The following is a 23,304-nucleotide window of genomic DNA, read 5'->3' as shown; positions in this document are numbered from 1 at the left end:
ACAAAAAAACAGGAGAATTTCTCTGGGCGATCGCGAGTAAGAAGAATTTTAGTAACTTGCATTCAGCTGCTTTTGTTACAGTTTTTGCACGTAATTTGGTTCATGCCTACAAATTTCCCACTTTTCAAAAAACCGCTGGATAGCGTCCTCATTATTCACTGGCATTGTTTCCAAGTTTCATATGCATGTGCATATTTAGCAAAAAGATAGAGTTTGCATCAAAAAGGACCCTCGGTTAAATCTCCCGAATATGCTAATAACCGGGTAAAGAAATCATTATCTTCTTGGTCTTCGGAACTGCTAGATTGCTGCTCATCCGGGTTTTCTTTACCTTGAGCTTCCCCAGCACCTAGAACACGAGCTACAAGTGCTGCTTTCCCTCCGCTGAACCTGTATAATTTTTCGGTCTTTGGGAGGTGAACCCATTGATGACAACTATGAAACAGAAGCATGTGGCATTCCTCAGCTAGAAACTGTAGACCTAGAAACCCTCTTGCTGTTTAAATCAAGAACAGACCTGGCATGTCTGCGAGACCTCTTAAATGCCAAATGTTTTATTGGCAAAGCTCACAACGTGGTTTGTGACTTCTGTGCAGGAACGATTGTTTCAATCTATCATATGTTGACATTCTAAATAAGTTAAAGCATGTGTTTATGTTGATGCAATATTTAGACATTATGGATAGTCAAAGGAGTGGCATCTGTCTATTTGGAAAATGTTTATTTATTCATTATCAAATTTGTGAAATTTAATTAAGACCCCCCCTCAACTTACTTGAGAATCTAATGTAGAGGCCCCCCTCCTTTCCATTATTTTAACTTAAGGCCCCCCCTCTGGTTTTAGGGGGCCCCCCTCCTGATAATTATTGCACAGTCCCTTGTAACATCACAGCAACTCTTTGTAAGAGTTTGTTTGTGATGTTAGTAAGAAAACTTAGTATTGGATCCTGCACGATGAGCCGTGACGTTCACCGTCTCGGCTCTCACTGCTATCTGTGACACAAGCCAATTATTAGCATATTCCGGATATTTCTTCCGAACGTAATGGAGAGGTCTTTTTGCTAAATGTGCACGTGCATATGAAACTTGGAAACAATGCCAGTGAATAATGAGGACGTTCGCTTGTAAACACAAAACCTGGGGGAAAAATTGGTTATATTTGGGGCCCTATTTAAAAGCCTTCTCTGTTTTCAATGTTCTTGAAACTTGCAGGGTATATTTATTGGTAATTGATCTCGGGATTGTCAAATTTATAAAAAAAATTTATCGAGCAGTTTTTTGAAAAATGCGAAATTTGTAGGCATGGACCAAATTACGTGCAAAAACTGTAACAAAAGTAGCTGAATGCAAGTTAATAAAATTCTTCTTACTCGCGATCTCCCAGAGCAATTCCCCTCTTTTCTTGTACGCAGTTGTCAATGGAATCAAACAACTATAAGATGAAGCCGCGTTTCCAAAGCTCATCATTTTCTTAAAAAATTAGCCAATTGTGTGGATAGCATGCTACTTCACTGTTTTTATGATGCTTAAAACTTCGTTTCAAAATATTTCGAAAACGCTCTCATAGAATTTGTTCAAACTTTGACATAATTGAGGCAACTATGGCAGGTACAAACTCCCTTAAGCGATTTTTAAAAAAAACTCCCGGTACAGAGAAGCACGAAGATAAATAGAAAACGTAATGGCGACGTTACGTTGCCATGGTGACTCCGATTGCAATAAAACGCAGATCATAAGAAATTTTCATCTTTATATAATACAGTTGTGGTAATCTTTGTCCCATATCTTTACTCATGACGATGTAGTTAATGCTCAAACTTGGGAAGTATCCTCCAAAACAAATCCAGTCGAGCCACCTTAAAGGCAAGCTGCGCCACGCCGATCTTGAAAGTAGGGGTATAGAATGGTACATCGAAAAACTAACGTGGGTCCCAGAAAATTTTGGCCCGATCTCGAAATCTCAGAAGCGTTTTGGATGGGTCTCGAAGTCTCGGAGTCTCGAATCTGTCGTTTTTTATTTCCTTTGGTCTTCAAGAGTCCAATTTTTCAGAGTCTGTGGCAACAGCTTATCGAACTGAGCTACTAGATTAAGACAGTAAAGCATGAGAAAGCAGTAAATTGGTGGGCTTCCGCTAGCTTTCATTGACGTTTCTGGTCATTTTAGTCAGCTTTACTGATTTCCACCATCGTAAATTTTTGGCGCTTAGAGTCTCGGGGCTGGAAATTTTTTTGAAGTTAAGTCTCCGGCTCGGAATTAATACAAACGCTAAGTCTCGGTCTCGAATTTTGAAACCAGGGTCTCGCAGTCTCGAATTTACCATTCTTTTCCCCCGAAAGTAGACCGAAATTAGATTGTCACATACTGGATAGGTGTTTATACTGCAACATTAGCTTTATCATGTCGACATGAAATTCTATTCGGTTCATGTAGTGTACACATTGCATAGCCTTAAAATCCGACAACATTAATTAATTGAAGTAGCTGTTTATCGCTGCTATTGATCGATAAAAAGGGGATCCTCCTTGAAAAGCCGAAAGCGTAAAGGGGCTGCTAAATACCATGATCCGAAAGGAATTGTTTGAATTAGATGCCAATGCTGGGGGGAAAATTCATCTTGAAAGTTAGAAGTTAAAAGTTAAAAGTGTTAAAAGTTTGACACTAGTAAACCGTAATTCATTTCCGTCGCTGCACAAGACTGTGAATTAACAAATCAAACAATCGGAAAACACAGGATACAAATTATGGACCATCTGACTTCATAAGCATGTCTGTATTCCCTTAGGTTTTGATTACCGACATGCAGTGTTACAATATATAGAAATGGGCGAAAGATAAGCATTTGTCGCGTACAATTATTGCACATTTTTACCTCCCGTTCGCTTTACGTTTGGTAATTGTATACAGAGGGAAAACCCTGTTTGAGCTGAAAAGAAACCCCGGTATAGATTTCTTGTGTGGTGATTTGTGAAATAAATGGCTAATGTAATACCCAATAGCTAACAAAGCACCAATCAAAATTGTTTTCACACAGATTACTTGGGTGTAAACACGACTTACAGCCTTCAGCAATGTCTGAGGAGTTGGCTGATGTCGCATTAACAGCAATAAATTCCATATTAATTATCATCTGCATCGTGGGAAATTGTTTCGTCTGTGCTGTAGTGATGAAAAATCGACAAATGAGGTAAATTTAAAGTAGCAGTTGTTAAGCTAAATACCTGATCGTATTTATAGCAAAGGTGCATGATGGATTAGTAAACTGACGCAGAAAGTGATTTTAACAATATCTTCAGGGGTTGTTGATTTTATACACGGTTTGACTTCAACAAGGTTTATTTTTGAGATCAACCAAAACCATTTGAATTACTTGAGAACGACTCTTTCTTAAAAATCCCACTGGAGCTTCGCCTTTAGCCTTGGCTAAAACGATATATTACCAATAATAGCTGACCATATTATTCCACAGGACACCCATCAACTATCTACTTGTCAACCTGGCAGCAGCGGACATCTCTTACGTAACATTTATTACACCAAGTATTATTTTAAGCCACAATGTCGACCATCCAAAGGGGATCGCTGGCACAGTTTTATGCGCAGTTGTAACAGGGGGAGGATTAGCATTTACTGGAGCGGAGGCCTCAATATTTACACTGCTTGTTGTTGCCTTTGAACGATACTTTGCCGTTGTACATCCCTATGGAAACCGCAGAAAGCTAACGTTTCGCAAAGTGAAGGTGCGTTTCTTTGAAATAAAATGTTATATATGTAGAAATTTGTCAACACAAAGTAGCCTTGTTTTTTGTTGTATCCGATGGACATAAGTTACTATGCGCAACAGCCAGCCCAGTAAACAGAATAGCCATCGTGGTTTGCGCAAAAAAGGGAGGGTTTGGAGATGAGGGAGAAAAGCGCGACAGGAAAAAGGGAAGGGATCCCTTACTGTCTCTCCCCAACCCTCCATTCCCTTTTCCCCTCCTCCCAATCCTCAACCACTTTCGACGCCTGCTACGCAGGCTATAAACAGGCCTTCTTCCTCGCTCGTCCATATGCTGGCACGTGGCTGGCACTTGTTGAGCCAAACTGATTAAGAAACAGGTACACACATCGCGGGCGGATCTGATGGGGAGGGTTGCGAATGGTGTCCTGGTCACGCCTCTCCATTCTTACCCCCAAATGCGCTTTCCCTATCTCAGAGACGAACTTTGTATCTAAGACATTTTTTCGTCTCGACAAAAATAGTTAACTTTTAGGTGTGTGATTCACCTTTTTGAATATCATTTTGACTCTATATTCTAGGTGATTATTCCTGGAATTTGGATCCTCGCAGCAATAAACAAAATGCCAGGATTCATGCAACGGAGCCGTTTTGCGAAGGAAAATAGTTCTAACTACTGCATTTCCTTATTAACTGAGGAAGGCGGAAAGGCCTACTTTACTGTTTACACTTCAATTGATTCTGCTCTGTTGATTTTGCTGGTCTTGTTATACTCCAAGGTGGTGTACACGTTATGGTTCAAGCACAGTGATAATGTACCTACACATCAACAACAGGTAGGCCATAACTTGGTTTAGCCCCGGAAAGTGGGATAGTCAACAAAGTATTACACGGGGAGGCTCTCCCTTGATGTCCGACCCCTTATCCTTTTATATACCATTTTTGACAGGAGAGTTACCCTTTTCGGGCGGAGCCTCGCATATAGGCCATTACAGGAAGTACCCCCCGGGGATTTAGCTGGCCTTTAACTCGGGTTTACCTCCTCCCTTACATATTAAAGTTATAATGGTGTGTATGGCAACAAAGGGTTATGGTATTTTGACCATTATGGTGTTTTAGGTCTCAAATAGTGTAAGGTTTCCTGTTCCTGATCTTACAGTTTGGACTCTAAGGTTTAATTTTTTCTATCATACAGAACATCTTAGTAGGCTTCAATCGCGACTACCTCAAATTGGACCCAAAATTTAAGGTTCCAAGGTCATCAAAGAGAGACAAGACGAAACAATGGGTACTATAGATCACTCATATTGAACACTCGGGTAACCTGTGGTTTATGGATTTGTTTTGTACACAGGGTGTGTTGAGGTTAAGGAAGCGGGTCACCTTGATGGTTGTTTCCGTCAGTACCATTCTTGTAATCTCGTGGGGAACAGATGGAATATTGCACCTGATAGAAGAATATGCTAGCTCCGTGAAACTGAGTCCTTTAACGACTCCTATCGCGCACACGATAATAGTATTTAACTCTGCCGTCAATCCCTTTGCTTACGCTTTGCTGAACCAAAGATTCAGGACGAAGGTGAAGCAAATGGTATGTCCGCGTTCTTTTGCAACAAGGGTTCATTCTGTGTGCGCACGAGAGCGTGAACGACACGACAACGAGGTGGCAATCAACACTGGTAACATCCCTATGACACAGAAAACCAACTGAGTGACAGGTTGAAGACAATTCCCCGGAAAAACGTGTGTGTCTATAGTAATGTCACCCTACGATTTAACCCTGTGTCGTGTAATCAGGTTTTCGTCTTTTTTTTTGTTCATCGCATCTTCCTTTCTGTTATCGCTAAGTAGGCAAAGAGAATCCATATAAAAAAGGTTATGGTCGGCGCAAGTCCCTGCTACTCTTGCTTGTTTCGGCTGTATAGTTAGTTCTCGTAGCGAAATCGTCCAGCATGATGTCATACTAAGAAGAGGTAATTAAGTTTCGGACTTAGCGATCGACCCCGACTGTGACGACTGTTGGAAGTGGTCGAGCAAAGGAAGTACCGAAAGTATCAAAACAGTGAAATAAATCCGTCAACCTTCACTCTTTAGTGTCAATGCTTAAATATTAAATAAATATTATCGTGCTTTTAGTCTTCCCCGATGAAAACAAGTTTCCTTTGGTAAAACATGCCGTTTGAACGGCTTTTATTAAGATTCCCCCCAAATTAACGCCGCGTCGTTCATTTGAAAACCGTTCAGTGGAATGTTATTATTATAATTATTTATATATTATATGATTATTGTTACTGTTGTTGTTGTGGTCGATGATGATACTTATTATTGGGTTTACATGTCCTGCGACAACTGTTATTACAAAGTGCGCAGCTTTTTTATTACAAAGTGCGACTAGTGTTATTACAAAGTGCGATATAGGTATTACAAAGTGCGACAGAACACCGTCTTGTCTAAGGTATTTTTTTTTCTTCTCAGGTTTTATCCTTGTGTTGCGTACGAGATTGGCCGAATTTATACTAGAGACGAACTATTTGTCTAGACGGATAATTCGTCTAGAATTTGACGAAAATTTGTGTAGATATTTTACGCGGGTTGCGAAAATATAGAAACCAGTCCCTCTCATGTAGAAAATTCGTCAAAAAAACCGTCTACGTTCCGTCTAGATATAAATTTAGAGACGGATCATCCGTCTAAGACGAATTTTCCGTCTGTTAGCACGTCTTCAAGACGTGCTAACAGACGAATCAGACTCAGACGAATTTTGCTCCATGATTCGTCTAAGCACCGAATTTATACTTGGACGAATTATTCGTCTCAGACGGATAATTCGTCTCTAGGATAAGTTCGGCCAATGAAGATTAGATTATTACGGCTGACACTTTTTTCCCACTTCAAGAGCCTTTTTCACCTTGGACAACACGATATGATTAGAAATCATTTTCTGCAAGATGCTATAAATTACAAAACTGCTTCTTTAATTTAATTTGCGTACTTGAACTCAAAACAACGAACGCTTCATTCTTAGAGATTTGCACCATCTGTGTTTCCCCCACAAAAGTTTGAACAGCGTGAAATTTGCGAACAACCAGTTCAACGCGAGACGTTCATACATATATTCCCTGGATCTTATTGCGCACCCTTGATTACGAAAATTGCCCAAAGATAAAGAAATACCCTGGCCGTCTTCTAATCAGCATGAAGTCATTTCTCCCTGTTTTTTTTTCTCTTGAAGGTTTGAGTACGTGCCGCTGAACAAACGAACTCAAAATCTATTCCCGTATCTCTGAGATAATTTTGGAAAAAAAAGAAAACGTTTATCTCCTGAGTTCCTCTTTTGTCCTTCATTGTTACAGTGTCGTAGCGTAGATTTAGATGCAAGCGAGTATACTTTAGGTCTTATTTTCGTTACTTCACTAGCCTGTTCCAAGCGTTCAGATAGTGGAGAGCGGTGCGAAGTGCCTCCTTTTTTCTTCGCACCGCTCCCCACTATCTGAACGCCTGGAACAGGCTATTACTTCACCATATTGAACATCACCTGCTTCTAAGCTTTTAACTTCCTATTTTTGACCACCCATTGTCGTTAATATATTTTTCCATTTCCAAATAATTTTGACGGAGAGCTTCCGCGGTAAGATCGCACCGCCAGGCAACTTCATAAAAATTTACCAAACTTAGTCATGAAGAAACTGCTCTGTGGTAAAATCGCAACTGAGGTAAAGGTTTGTGAGGGTTTATACAATTAAGTGGCCCTGACATCATAACTTTGAATGGTTAAGGTGAATTACAAAAGATTCACAGCTACCCCGGCCTGACCAGCCATGACTTCGCTATCTGCTCTTGCCTTGTAGCCGTATGTCTATACACTTTACCGTATAGCTCTTTAATTAATACGCCGGCACGAAAATCATTTCGGATAGCGGCTTGTTCCCATAAAAGAACGGTGATTTTTCTGTAACAAATTAAAGCGAAGATACGCCGCGACGATCTTGAAAGTAGGGGTATAGAATGGTACCTCGAAAAACTGACGTGGGTCTCAGAAAATTTTGGCCCGATGTCGAAATCTCAGAAGCGTTTTGGATGAGTCTCGAATCTGTCGTTTGTTCTTTCCGTTTGTTCTTCAGGAGTCGAATTTTTCAAAGTTCGTGGCAACAGCTTATCAAACTGAGCTATAAAATTAAGACAGTAAAGCAAGAGAAAGCAGTATAGTGGTGGGCTTTCGCTAACTTTCATTGACGTTTTTGGTTATTTTAGTTAGCTTTACTGATTTGCACCATTGCAAATTTTTGGCGCTTAGAGTTTCGGGGCTCGGAATTTTTTAGAAGTAAAGTCTCGGGATCGGAATTGATAAAAACGCTCAAGTCTCGGTGTCGAATTTTGAAACCAGGGTCTCGCAGTCTCGAATGACCATTCTTTTCCCCTGAAAGAAGATTGTCACATATTGGATAGGTGTATATACTGCCACGTTAGCTTTTTCATGTCGACATGAATGTCTTCCGGTTCATGTAGTGTACACATTGCATAGACTGAAAATCCGACAACATTAATTAATTGAAGTAGCTGTTTAAATATCGCTGCTATTAATCAGTAAAAAGAGGATCTTCCTTGAAAAGCCGAAAGCTTAAAGGGGCTGCTAAATACCATGATCCGAAAGGAATTATTTGAATTAGATGCCAATGCTGGGGGAAAAATTCATCTTCAAATTCAGGTAAACGTACTTTTTGAAGGAAAAGGGCTCTTTAAAAGATTAACACTAGTAAACCGTAATTCATTTCCGTCGCTGTACAAAACTGTGAATTAACAAATCAAACAATCGGAAAACACAGGATACAAATTATGGACCATCTGACTATATACGCCAGTCTGTATTCCTTTAGGTTTTAGTTACCGACATGATGTGTTACAATATATAGAAATGGGCGAAAGATAAGAATTTCGTCGCGTACAATAATTGTACATTTTTACCTCCCGTTCGATTTACGTTTGGTAATTGTATACAGAGGAAAAACCCTGTTTGAGCTGAAAAGAAACCCCGGTATAGATTTCTTGCGTGGTGATTTGTGAAATAAATGGCTAATGGAATACCCAATAGCTAACAAAGCGCTACTTAAAATTGTTTTCACACAGATTACTTGGGTGTAACACGACTTACAGCCTTCAGCCATGTCTGAGGAGTCGGCTGCTGTCGCATTTACAACAGTAACTTCCATATTAATTATCACCTGCATCGTGGGAAACTTTTTCGTCTGTGCTGTAGTGATGAAAAATCGACAAATGAGGTAAATTTAAAGTAGTAGTCGTTAACCTAAATACCTGATCGTATTTTTGGCATAGGTGCTTGATGGATCAGTAAAACGGAGGCAACCCAGAAAGTGAGTTATTTGGGCGAGCGAAGCAAGCCACGCGGGAACGCGCGAGCGAGCGGCGAAGTCGTGAGGGGCCAAGGAAAGGAGAGAGCTCTCCTTTCTCTCCCCCGATCTGCCCTTTTGCGTCTCCTCTCGCGTGCCTCTCGCGCCTCTACTTTCCACGAGATCTCCCAAATGGAGAGCTTACTCACAGACTAAAAGTGAGTTTAAGAATATCTCCAGCGGTCGTTGATTTTATACACGGTTTGACTTCACTGAAGTTTATTTTTGTGATCAACCAAAACCAGTCGAATTAATTGAGAAAGACTGGAGCTTCGCTTTTGGCCTTGGCTGAAACGATATATTACCAGTAATGGCTGGATGACACAACGGTTTTTCTGAGGAACCAAGAATCGATGAACGTGTTGTTGGAGCTTCTGGAAAAGTTTGAAAGGTGTCCAGGGCTTAAAATCAACCCCACGAAGTCAGAAGCTATATGGCAAGGAAAATGGAAAAATAGAGAAGATACCCCTTTCAACTTTAAGTGGCCAAAGGAATCTGTCTTTGTATTAGGGGTACACTTTTCGAACTGCAAAACAACATGTGATAAATTAAATTTTTATGACAAATTAGATGCTTTGGAAAACACACTGAATAACTGGAAGAGACGAAAATTAACTCTACTAGGAAAAATAAATATTGTAAAATCTCTAGGCCTCTCAAAACTTATTTTCATGGCATCTGTTCTTCCAGTCCCTGAAAAATTCTGTGATCAGGTAAACAAGATCACCTTTATCTGGGACAACAAAATAACCAAAATAAAGAGGAACACAATTATTCGCGAACGCGAGAATGGGGGACTGAACATGATTGATTTTTCCTTAATGAACAAAGCCTTAAAATGCATTTGGATAAAGCGCTTTAGACTGAATGAAATATTCAGCGTGGACGGTTATTCCTAATGAAGCCACTTCACACTTGGGAGGTTTTCCCTTCCTCTTTAAGTGCTAATGCAGCAGCAAAGATATCAGCATTAAGGAGCTACCACTCTTTTACATAAGAACACTGCAATACTGGTTTGAGTTTAAGGATATGCAAGATAATACTAAGCCAGGTATAAAAAACACGATCATATGGAAGAACAAGATATGAAAATTGATAATAATACAATCTTCTTTCGAACTTGGTTTAGTAGAGGAGTTTCCACTATAGAATGACTTTCTTGATCATAATCTTGATTTCATTACTGACGAAGAATTTAAAACCCGCTACCAAACAAAAATAAATTTTTTGACTTATTACGGAGTAATAAACGCCATTCCAAATGAATATAAAAAATCTATCAAACAAACGAACGCACAACAAGAACAACCTACACACCAAAGTCAGAGCTTGAAAGCACTAACAACCAAGGCTATACGTAAGAATTTTGTTAATCACATATTTGAGGTACCTACAGCCACACAACGCCTTATTGACAATGGGTTACCACCGGACCACATAAACGATTACTTTAACTTAGCTTTTTCTAACACGAAAGAAACAAAGCTAATTATGTTCCAATACAAGATCTTACACGACATAGTTTTCACTAAGGAAAAATTGTTCAGAGCTAATATCGCCAATAGCGATCTCTGTTATCTTTGCTTGGAAACAAAACAAGATCTGAATCACATGCTAGTCTCGTGTCAATTGGTCTCGGAGTTCTGGAAAGTTTTCCTGTACTGGTACAAATCTCACGTTTCAATAGGGCTAGAACCGGGGGGGGGGGGTACTGCCATATATGGGCTATATAGGTATGTGCCGCTGTGAAGGGTATGGTTTTCAAGCAGTTTACTCTAGGATAGGGTATATAAATCAGAGCGTTTGGGTCTAGAATAGGGTATCATTTTTCAAGAAACTGATCTGTTGGTTGAAGATTTTATCTAGACTAGGGAAACAGCTACTTTAGGATAGGGGGGATCTGGGGAGTTTACTGTAGTATAGGGTAGCAAAATTCAGCTGAACTAGCTCTGGTATAGGTTAAGGGTTCCAGGGTCCGAGCGGCACATCCCCACCCAGAAATTCCTAAAGTACCCCCCCCCCCCCCCCCCACCGGGGGCTAGAACTATCAACCATCAATATCTTGTATAGTATTACTGGTAACAACCACCTAAATAAGTTAACTAATCAGCTCTTCAGTTACTACTTGCAAAATATTATATCTACTGTTGCGGTATCACAGAAGAGTCTTTGTTATTAAGTGTTTATCTACAGTGGTAAACAAAGCTGAGATAGAAAAACAAATTGCAGTAAGCGTGAATTCACCTCAATATTATTATAATAAATGGAAACCTTTAATTGAGAAGAAGTTTGTTCGCTAGCTATATCTAAATTCAACTAGTAAGGTTATACTCAACATTAGACTCGCATTTTATTGTACTTTTTTAGCAAGACTGTAATAAAATATACTGCAATTTATTGTAAAGTAATTTTATTTTATTATTGTTATTATTATTATTATTATCATTATTATTATTATTATTTTTGTTTGTTTGTTTGTGTACGTGTTGATAGCGATTGAAATAAAAAATTAACAAAAAAAATTAACAAAAAAAAGTAATGGCTGGGGTCATGCAGCAGCTGCTCGGAAGAGAAGTCACCAATGTTGCGTTTCCCTGACCCCAGACAATACTAAAACAATTGAAAGAATGACATGTCATTGTTTCCTGCGACCAATTAGGAGAGACCTCATGAGCAGCTCCTACTCTACTCGGACCTACACTACTCAATAGCTGACCATCTTATTCCACAGGACACCCATCAACTATCTCCTCGTCAACCTGGCCGCAGCGGACATGTGTTACGTAACATTTGTTACACCAACAATTTTTTTAAGCCACGATGTCGACCATCCAAAGGGAATTTTGTGCGCAGTTGTAACCGGGGAAGGCTTAGCGTGGATTGGAGCGGAGGCCTCACTATTTACAGTGGTTGCCGTTGCCTTTGAAAGATACTTCGCCGTTGTACATCCCTATGGAAACCGGGGAAAGCTAACGTTTCACAAAGTAAAGGTGTGTTTCTTTGAAATAAAATGTTATGCAGGTAGGAATTTGTCTCGTCCGTATGCTGGCACGTGTTAAGGCAAACTGATTAAGAAACAGGTAGACATATCGTGAGCGGATCTGATGGGGAGGGTTGCGGATGGTGTCCTAGTCTCGCCTCTCTATTCTTACTCCCAAATGCGCTTTCCTTATCTCAGAGACGAACTTTGTATCTAAGACATTTTTTCGTCTCGAAAAAAATAACTAATTTTTAGATGTGTGATTCAACTTTTTAAATATTCTTTTGTCTCTTCATTTCAGGTGATTATTCCTGGAATTTGGATCCTCGCAGCAATATGCAAAATCCCTAGATTCATAAAACGGAGCCGTTTTGCGAAGGAAAATATGTCTAACTACTGCATTTCTTTACTAACTGAGGAAGGCGTAAAGGCCCTCTTTACTGTTTACATATCAATTAATTCTGTTTTGTTTATTTTTCTGGTCTTGTTATACTCCAAGGTGGTGTACACCTTATGGTTCAAGCAGAATGATGATGTACTTACACATTATCAACAGGTATGTGGTAGGACGTAACTAGGTTTAGCCCGGGAAAGTGGGATACTCAACAACGCGGGAGGCCGCCCCCTTCATGTCCGACCCCTTATCCTTTTATATACTATTTTTGACAAAAGAGATGCCCTTTTCGGGCGGAGCCTCTCAGTATAGGTAATTACAGGAAGTAGACAAGACGAAACACTCGGTATTATAGGTCACTTATATTGTACACTTGGGTAACCTGTGGTTTATGTATTTGTTTTGTATACAGGGTGTGATAAGGTTAAGGAAGCGCGCCACCTTAACGGCTGTTACCATCAGTGCCATTCTTGTAATCTCTTGGGGAGCAGAAGGAACATTGCACCTGATTCAAGAATATGCTAGCTCCGTGAAACTGAGTCCTTTAACAACTCCTATCGCGCACATGATAATGATATTTAACTCTGCCGTCAATCCCTTTGCTTACGCTTTGCTGAACCAAAGATTCAGGAAGAAAATGAAGCAAATGGTATGTCCGCGTTCTTTTAGAACAAGGGTTTATTCTGTGTGCGCGCGACAACGTGAACGGCAAGACAGCGAGGTGGCAATCAGCACCGGTGACATCCCTATGACACAGAAACCCAACTGAGTGACAGGTTGAAGACAATTCCCCGGAAAAAAATGTGTCTATAGTAATGTCACCCTACGACAGAACCCTGTGTCGTGTAATCAGGTTTTCGTCTTTTTTTGTTGTTGTTGTTCATTGCATCTTCCTTTCTGTTATCACTAAGTAGGCAAAGAGAATCTATGCCACTCTGGCTTGTTTCGACTGTAAAGATAGTTCTCGTGGCGAAATCGTCCAGCATGATGTCATACTAAGAAGAGGTAATTAACTTTCGGACTTAGCGATCGACCCCGACTGTGACCGAGAGTATCAAAACAGTGAAATAAAATCCGTCAACTTTCACTCTTAAGTGTCAATGCTTAAATATTAAATAAACATTTTGGTGCTTTTAGTCTTCACCTATGAAAACAAGTTTCCTTTGGTTGAAACATGCTGTTTGAACGGCTTTTACTAAGTTCCGCCCCAAATTAACGCTGCGTTGTTCATTTTATATTTCTTTACTTTGTTTGATGGTTCTAGCTTTTTAAAACTTCTTCCTTATCTCCTGAGTAGAAGGAAAAACGCATGACTACACTGCGGACTATCGTCGGGTAAATATTGGTTATAAAAGTCACGTATGAACTCCTCGGGTTTGAAACCAAATTTCTGATACATCAGCATGGCTGGATTCGTGACTGATGCATGGAGCGTCACGTCTTTACCCAAGCAAGTTTGAATTAAGTGATAAATCATGTAGTTTCCAATCCCCGCTCGACGCCACTCTGGATGGACTAAAACGAATGAGGTGTAAGCCTCGTTGTATTTCACATCTGGGACTATAAAGCCAAGACAAGATAAAAACTGCTATCTACAGCGGCTCTATATGATAAACTGAATTGAATAGAAATAATAGTGATAATCAAGTACAAATAAAAGTACCTATAAAATGTTATATAAAAGACTTAATCTTAAAAATCTAAAAATCTAAATCTGATTAAAAATTACACAACCATTATAAAAAAAGGCTTTTTCGTACATTCTAACTTTATAGACGGGAGTCTAAGTTTTCCAATGCTCCTTGTCATTTGTCTTGTTCTTGTACATAACAGAATACTTGACAGATGACCAGTCAAGAATAGACCAAGCTACCTGCGGGTCCGTGAATTTCAGTGAAAAAGGAGAATCAAGATTTTTGTTGTTGTCCCTGTTGTTCCTTCTATTATACCGTAGCCGTTTCGAGCCAATAATTATAAATTTTTGCCGTCTACGCAGTAAGAATAATCTAATCTAATCTTACAATTAGATTTCGGTGCCACTCTTTCGCGCACTGTAAACAGGTGTTTATACTGCACCGACATGAAAATCTATCCGGTATATTTAGTGTACACACAGCCTTAAAATCTGACGAGATTAATTAATTGAAGTAGCTGTTCATGGCTGCTATTAATCAATGAAAGGAGGATCTTCCTTGAAAAGCCGTAAGCGCAAAGGGGCTGCTAAATACTATGATCTTCTACCCCTTTACACCGAAAGGAATTATTTGAATTAGATGCCAATGCTGGGGGAAAAAATTCTTCTTCAAATTCAGATAAACGTACTTTTTGAAGGAAAAGGGCTCTTTAAAAGATTAACACTAGTAAACCGTAATTCATTTCCGTCGCTGTACAAAACTGTGAATTAACAAATCAAACAATCGGAAAACAGGATACAAAATTATGGACCATCTGACTATATACGCCAGTCTGTTTTCCTTTAGGTTTTGGTTACCGACATGCTGTGTTACAATATTTAGAAATGGGCGAAAGATAAGCATTTTGGTCGCGTACAATTATTGCTTATTTTTACCTCCCGTTCGCTTTACTTTTGGTAATTGTATACAGAGGAAAAAACCCTGTTTGAGCTGAAAAGAAACCCCGGTATAGATTTCTTGTGCGTGATTTGTGAAATTAACGGCTAATGCAATACCCAATAACTAACAAAGCGCTAATCAAAATTGTTTTCACACAGATTACTTGGGTGAAACACGACTTACAGCCTCCAGCCATGACGGAGTCGGCTGATGTCGCATTAATAACAGTAACTTCCATATTAATTATCACCTGCATCGTGGGAAACTTTTTCGTCTGTGCTGTAGTGATGAAAAATCGACAAATGAGGTAAATTTAAAGTAGTAGTTGTTAACCTAAATACCTCATCGTATTTTTGGCATAGGTGCATGATGGATCAGTGAAACGCAGACAACGCAGAAAGTGAGTTATTTGGGCGAGCGAAGCAAGCCGCGAGGGGCCAAGGAAAGGAGAGAGCTCTCCTTTCTCTCAACAGACCCGCGCTTTAGCGTCACCTCTCGCGTGCCTCTCGACCCTCTACTTTCCACGATATCTCCCAAATGGAAAGCTTGCTCGCAGGCTAAAAGTGAGTTAAAGAATATCTCCCGGGATCGTTGATTTTATACACGGTTTGACTTCGACAAGGTTTATTTTTGCGATCAACCAAAACCAGTTGAATTACTTGAGAACGACTGGAGCTTCGCTTTTGGCCTTGGCTGAAACGATATATTACCAGTAATAGCTGACCATATTATTCCACAGGACACCCATCAACTATCTCCTCGTCAACCTGGCAGCAGCGGACATCTGTTACGTAACATTTGTTACACCAACAATTATTTTAAGCCACGATGTCGACCATCCAAAGGGGATCGCTGGGACAATTTTGTGCGCAGTTGTAACAGGGGGAGGATTAGCATGGACTGGAGCGGACGCATCAATACTGACACTTCTTGCCTTTGCCTTTGAAAGATACTTTGCCGTTGTACATCCCCGTGGAAACCGGGGAATACTAACGTTTCGCAAAGTAAAGGTGTGTTTCTTTAAAATAAGATGTTATGCAGGTACAAATTTGTCAACACAAAAAGTAGCCTTGCCTTTTTGTTGCATCCGATGGCTTAAGTTACTATGCGTAATGCTATCTTTTAAAAGACAGTCCAGTAAACAGGCTAGCCTTCGTGGTTTGCGCAAAAAGGGGAGGGGGAGGAGATGAGGGAGAAAAGCGCGACAGGAAAAAGGGAAGGGATCGTTTACCCTCTCTCCCCAACCCTCCCCTCCCTTCCCTTCCTCTCAATCCTCTACCACTTTTTTATAGCCTACGCAGGCTATAAACAGGCCTTCCCCCTCGCTCGTCTATATATGCTGGCACGTGTTGAGCCAAACTGATTAAGAAACAGGTACACAAATCCTGGGCGGATCTGGTGGGAGCTGACGGAATATTGTAGAGTTGCGGATGCCAAATGGGCTTTCCTTATCTCAGAGACGAACTTTTTAGCTAAGACATCTTTTCGCCACGACAAAAACAACTAACTTTTAGATGTGTGATTCACCTTTTTGAATATCATTTTGTCTCTATGTTTTAGGTTATTATTCCTGGAATTTGGATCCTCGTAGCAATAAAAAGTATCCCAAGATTCATGAAACGGAGCCGTTTTGCGAAGGAAAATATTTCTAACTACTGCATTTCCTTATTAGCTGAGGAAAGTGAAAAGGCCCTTTCTGCTGTTTACTCTTCAATTGATTCTGTTTTGTTGATTTTGCTTGTCTTGTTACACTCTAAGATCGTGTACACTTTGTGGTTCAAGCACAGTGATAATGTACTTACACCTCATCAACAGGTATGCGGTAGGACACAACTAGGTTTAGCCCCGGAAAGTGGGATACTCAACAATGCATTATACGGGGAGGCTCCCCCTTGATGTCCGACCCCTTATCCTTTTATATACTATCTTTGACAGAAGATCGACCCTTTTCGGGCGTGGCCTCCCAGTATAGGCAATTACAGGAAGTACCCCCCTGGGATTTAGCTGGCATTTAACGGGGTTTACTCCCTCCCTTACGTATTAAAGTAATAAAGGTGTGTCTGGCAACAAAGGCTTATGTTATTTTGACCATTACGGTGTTTTGGGTTTCAAATAGTGTCAAGTTTCCTGCTTCCTGATCTTACAGTTTGGACTCTAAGGTTTAAATTTTTTCATCATACAAAACAACTTATTAGGTTTCAATTCCGGCTATCTTAAGTTGGACCCAAAATTTAAGGTTTCATGGTCATAACAAAGGTAGACAAGACGAAACACTCGGTTTTATAGGTCACTTATATTGTACACTTGGGTAACCTATGGTTTATGTATTTGTTTTGTATACAGGGTGTGTTGAGGTTAAGAAAGCGGGTCACCCTAACGGCTGTTACCATCACTGCCATTCTTGTAATGTCTTGGGGAGCTGACGGAATATTGCACCTGATACAAGAATATGCTGGCTCCGTGAAACTGAGTCCTTTAGCAACTCCTATCGCGCACACGATAATGATATTTAACTCTGTCGTCAATCCCTTTGCTTACGCTTTGCTGAACCAAAGATTCAGGACGAAAGTGAAGGAAATGGTATGTTCGCGTTGTTTTGGAACAAGGGTTCATCCTATGAGCCCGCAACAGAGTGAACGACAAGACAACGAGGTGGCAATCAGCACTGGTAACATCCCTATGACATGAACCAACTGAGTGACAGGTTGAAGACAATTCTCTGGAAAAATGTGTGTCCACAGTAATGGACACTGACGTTGCTATCACCCTGCGACCGCACCCTGTTTCGTGTAATCAGTTTTTCGTCTTTGTTTTTGTTCATTGCATCTTCCTTTCTGTTATCACTAAGTTTAAGGCAAAGAGAATCCATATAAAATAAATTATGGACGACGCAAGTCCCTGCCATTCTCGTTTGTTTCGGCTGTATAGTTAGTTCTCGTAGCGAAATCGTCCAGCATGATGTCACACTAAGAAGAGGTAATTAACTTTTGGACTGAGCGATCTACCCCGACTGTGACGACTGTTGAAAGTGGTCGAGTAAAGGAAGTAGCGAAAGTATCAAACAGTGAAATAAAATCCGTCAACCTTCACTCTCAGGTGTCAATGCTTAAATATTAAATAAACATTTTGGTGCTTTCAGTCTTCCCCTATGAAAACAAGTTTCCTTTGGTTGAAACATGCCGTTTGAACGGCTTTAAATAATAATTTAATATTTATATTGCGCAAAATACATGTAAATATGATCAAATGCGCATAACGACGCTGACGATGACGACAATGGCGTTGATGATGATAACGGGGGATGGTGGGTGAGGAGGAGGAGAGGAAGGAGGAAGAGGAGGAGGAGGAGGAGAAGAAGGAGGGGGGAGAAGAAAAGTAAAACTGATAAAACTTACGATCGATTCCTGGCCAGAAGAACTCTCTACACATGGCGTTTACAGGGTGAACAAAAGGACAACGACACCGGTCACACTACTGGCAGCATTCCAATGACACAGCAAGACCAACTGCGTGAAAGGGCGGGGATAATTTCCCAGGAAAATGTGTATCGAAAGTGACGGGCATTTCCGTATTACCTTTGGCCTCGTTTTCAAAGCGAGTCCTGGTGGTTATCGTTTCATATGGAAAGAAGTTTTCATTTACCCACAAATTAAACTCATTTTCATGTGAAAGGTTTGTGCCCGCTTTGATAAAAAGGCTAAGCGCAATTCGAAAATGGGTTATGGACACCGCTTTTGTGGTCACCCTGCCCTTATAAATGTAAACAAAAAATGTTTTCTTACGAGAACATTCAACTCCCATATAGGATTGCCTTGAAACACCAACGATAATAGGTAGCTTATAGCAACGAAGACAGCGATAACAACTGGAGCGTCAAAAAAGCAATGGCTTTTGTAAGCAAAACGGTACATATCTTTGCCGTCAGTGCACAACTACGACGTAAAATACCCGTATACGACGTTTTATGGAGGACGTAAACACGAGACGACGAATTTTCTTTTTCTCCTGATTTTAAACTTGGGTGCCGTCCCAGAGAATTCACCTAGATTTGAGATTTAATTTCCAGTACGTTGTAATAAATGCGAAAAAACTGATAAAACGCTGCAGTTTACCACTGGTCCTTGCTCTTGTACATAACAGAATACTCAACAGGTGACCAGTAAAGAATAGAACAAGCTACCTGCGGGTCCGTGTATTTCAGTAAAGGGGAAAATCAAGGAAAAATAAAGACTTTTGTTGTTGTTCCTTTTATTGTACCGTTGTCGTTTCGAGCCAAAATTGCCCTCAAATTAAAAAAAACATACCGTCTTTGTCTGCTAATTTGCATTAAGCATAAATTTTGCCGTCTATGCCATAAGAATAATCTAAAATGTTAAGGGACGGGCAATAGGGAGGTTACTCAGCAAAAAAGCGAGCTCACAGGGCTGGAGGACCGTCTTGTCTAAGTTCAATTTTCTTTCTCTCAGGTTTTTGGTTTTATCCTTCTGTTGCGTTCGAGATTAAGCTTAGATTATTACGGCAGCAATTTTTTCCACTACAAGAGTCTTTTTCACCTTGGACAACATGATATGATTAGAAATTGTTTTCTGCATGACGCTAATTACAAAACTGCTCCTTTAATTTAAGTTGCTTGCTTGAAGCTAAAACAATGAACGCTTCATTCTTAGAGATTTGCACCATCTGTGTTTCCTCCACAACAGTTTGAACAGCGTCAAATTTGCGAACAACCAGTTCAACGCGAGACGTTCTTACATTACCTTGATCTTCATGCGCACCCTTGATTACGAAAACTGCCTACAGATAAAGAAATATCCTCGCCGTCTTCTAATCAGCATGAAGACATTTCTCCCTGTTTTAATTTTGTGAAAGGTTTAAACCCAGGAGTCATTTCAAAAGTAGGTTGAGTTTGATCGTCCGGGTCTACGTAGTCCTGAATAGGACTGTTGTTGTTGACAGTGACTGACGTTTCCACAACCTGTGCGGTAGTCATCTTCAGAATCAAAGTGAGTTGTATCACGTCAGTTGATGGTATAATACTCTGGTTATTGATCTGATTGGTCAATTACGTCGCGATGTTATTGGTCGTCTGTCAGTTAAGCCGTGATGTTATTGGCTATGAAGACTCGTAATAAGTAATTGATGCGTTTCGATCCGTCTATTGTCACAGTCAAACAGTGACGTCTATTGTTAGTCAAATTGTCAGTTCTACAGTCGTTCTCTCTTTTTCTTGAAGGTTTGTGTGTGTGCCGGTGAACAAACGAACTCAAAATTTATTCCCGTATCTCTGAGATAATTTTGAAAAAAAAAAAAAAGTTTGTCTCGTGAGTTCCTCTTTTGTCCTTCATTGTTACAGTGTTGTAGCGTAGATTTAGATGCAAGCCAGTATACTTTAGGTCTTATTTTCGTGACTTCACCATATGGAACATCACCTGCTTCTAAGCTTTTAACTTCCTATTTTTGACCACCCATCGCAATTGTCGTTAATATATTTTTCCATTTCCAAATAATTTTGACGGAGCGGCTTCCGCGGTAAGATCGTACCACCGGGTAACTTCATAACAAGTTACCAAACTTAGCCATGAAGAAACTACTCTGTGGTAAAATCACAACTGAGGCAAAGGTTTGTGAGGGTTTATACAATTAAGTGGCCCTGACAACGTAACTTTGAACGGTTAAGGTGAATTACAAAAGATTCACAGCTATCCCCGCCTGACCGGCCATGGTTTCGCTATCTGCTCTTGCCAGTTGTAGCTGTATGTCTATACACTTTACCGTATAGCTCTTTAATACGCCGGCACGAAAATCATTTCGGATAGCGGCTTGTTCACATAAAACACCGGTGATTTTCATACAACGCGACTTCTGTAACAAATTAAAGCGAAGCTGCGCCACGTCGATGGTGAAAGTAGGGGTATAGAATGGTACCTCGAAAAACTGAAACCAGGGTCTCGCAGTCTCGAATTTAACATTCTTTTCCCCCGAAAGTGGATTGTCACATATTGGATAGGTGTTTATAGTGCATCGTTTGCTTTGTCATGTCGACATGAATATCTCTCCGGTTTGTGTCGTGTACACATTGCATAGCCTTAAAATCCGACAACATTAATTAATAGACCGTTTTACCGATACGGCAGCCATATTGAATTAATTCGATTTAAGGAGTATTATAGGATGCCCAGTGGGCATGAGCACATTTTGTTTGTATTTTCGAGCGCTTTTCGGGACATTTTTTCTTAAAGTTTTCTTAGAATAAGATTGTAATGGGAAAAAAGATCCTTGTACCGTGTTTGGATGTAATAATGATCGCCTTTTTCTAGTTTAGTATTAGAAATATGGTCTTTCACTGTATATTTCTCGGGAAAAAGGCGATCATTATTACATCCTAACACGGCACAAGGATCTTTTTTTTTCCATTACAATCTTATTCTAAGAAAACCTTAAGAAAAAAATGTCCCGAAAAGCGCTCGAAAATATAAACGAAATGTGCTTATGCCCCCTGGGCATCCTATAATACTCCTTAAATCGAATACATTCAATATGGCCGCCGTATCGGTAAAAAGGTCTATTGACGTACTGAGCTGTTTGTCGTCGCTATTAATCAATGAAAAGCGGATCTTCCTTGAAAAGCCAAAGGCTTAAAGGGGCTGCCAAATACTATGATCTTCTACCCCTATTTATATGCACCGAAAGGAATTTTTTGAATTAGATACCAGTGCTTGAGGAAAAATTCATCTTCAAATTCAGGTATACGTCATTTTGGAGGAAAAGGGCACATTTAAAGATTAACACTAGTAAACCGTAATTCATTTCCGTCGCTGTACAAAACTGTGAATTAACAAATCAAACAATCGCAAAACACAGGAGACAAATTATGGACCATCTGACTTTAAGTATGTCTGTATTCCTTTAGGTTTTGGTTACCGACATGATGTGTTACAATATATAGAAATGGGCAAAAGATAAGCATTTGGTCGCGTACAATTATTGCTCATTGTTACCTCCCGTTCGCTTTACGTTTGGTAATTGTATACAGAGGAAAAACCCTGTTTGAGCTGAAAAGAAACCCCGGTATAGATTTCTTGTGTGGTGATTTGTGAAATAAATGGCCAATGCAATACCTAATAGCTAACAAAGCGCTAATTAATATTGTCTTCACACAGATTACTTGGGAGTAACACGACTTACAGCCTTCAGCCATGTCTGAGGAGTCGGCTGCTGTCGCATTAACAACAATAAATTCCATATTAATTATCACCTGCATCGTGGGAAACTGTTTCGTCTGTGCTGTAGTGATGAAAAATCGACAAATGAGGTAAATTTGAAGTAGCAGTTGCTAACCTAAATACCTGATCGTATTTATAGCAAAGGTGCATGATGGATTAGTAAAACGCAGAAAGTGATTTTAAGAATATCTCCAGGGGTTGTTGATTTTATGCACTGTTTGACTTCAACAAGGTTTATTTTTGAGATCAACCAAAACCAGTTGAATTACTTGAGAACGACTTTTTCTTAGAAATCCCAATGGATCTCCGCTTTTAGCCTTGGCTAAAACGATATATTACCAGTAACAGCCGACCATATTATTCCACAGGACACCCATCAACTATCTCCTTATCAACCTGGCAGCAGCGGACATCTGTTACGTAACATTTATTACACCAAGTATTATTTTAAGCCACGATGTCGACCATCCAAAGGGGATCGCTGGGACAATTTTATGCGCAGTTGTAACAGAGGGAGGATTAGCATGGACTGGAGCGGAGGCCTCAATATTTACACTACTTGTTGTTGCCTTTGAACGATACTTTGCCGTTGTACATCCCTATGGAAACCGGGGAAAGCTAACGTTTCGCACAGTAAAGGTGTGTTTCTTTGAAATAAGATATTATGCAGGTAGAAATTTGTCAACACAAAGTAGCCTTGTGTTTTTGTTGTTGTATCCGATGGACATAAGTTACTACGCGTAACGCTGTCTTTTAACAGCCAGCCCAGTTAACAGGCTAACCTTCGTGGTTTGCGCAAAAAGGGGAGGGTTTGGAGATGAGGGAGAAAAGCGCGTCAGGAAAAAGGGAAGGTATCTCTTACTGTCTCTCCCTAACCCTCCCCTCCCTTTTCCCTTCCTCCCAATCCTCTACCACTTTCGACGCCTGCTACGCAGGCTATAAACAGCCCTTCCTCCTCGCTCGTGCATATGCTGGCACGCGATGAGGCAAACTAATTAAGAAACAGGTAG

General features: G+C 40.1%; 1 protein-coding gene and 1 long non-coding RNA gene across 2 annotated transcripts; both read left to right on the top strand.

The window, feature by feature from the left end:
- Positions 1 to 3,069: 3,069 nt before the first annotated feature.
- LOC140921833 (neuropeptide FF receptor 1-like) lies at positions 3,070 to 5,430 on the top strand. The gene is made up of 4 exons (XM_073371833.1): positions 3,070 to 3,185; positions 3,468 to 3,738; positions 4,301 to 4,555; positions 5,074 to 5,430. Exons 1-4 carry the CDS (start codon positions 3,070 to 3,072, stop codon positions 5,428 to 5,430), a joined length of 999 nt encoding a protein of 332 aa, XP_073227934.1.
- Positions 5,431 to 8,264: 2,834 nt separating this feature from the next.
- LOC140954026 (uncharacterized) lies at positions 8,265 to 11,966 on the top strand. The gene is made up of 3 exons (XR_012167480.1): positions 8,265 to 8,424; positions 8,844 to 8,995; positions 11,856 to 11,966. It is a non-coding gene; the product is annotated as an uncharacterized lncRNA (long non-coding RNA).
- Positions 11,967 to 23,304: the final 11,338 nt, after the last annotated feature.

Source organism: Porites lutea, chromosome 12, assembly GCF_958299795.1.
Source record: "Porites lutea chromosome 12, jaPorLute2.1, whole genome shotgun sequence".
In the NCBI taxonomy this organism is placed as follows: Eukaryota; Metazoa; Cnidaria; class Anthozoa; order Scleractinia; family Poritidae; genus Porites; species Porites lutea.
Note: the sequence above shows the minus strand (reverse complement) of the source record. Positions and strands in the feature narration are given on the sequence as shown.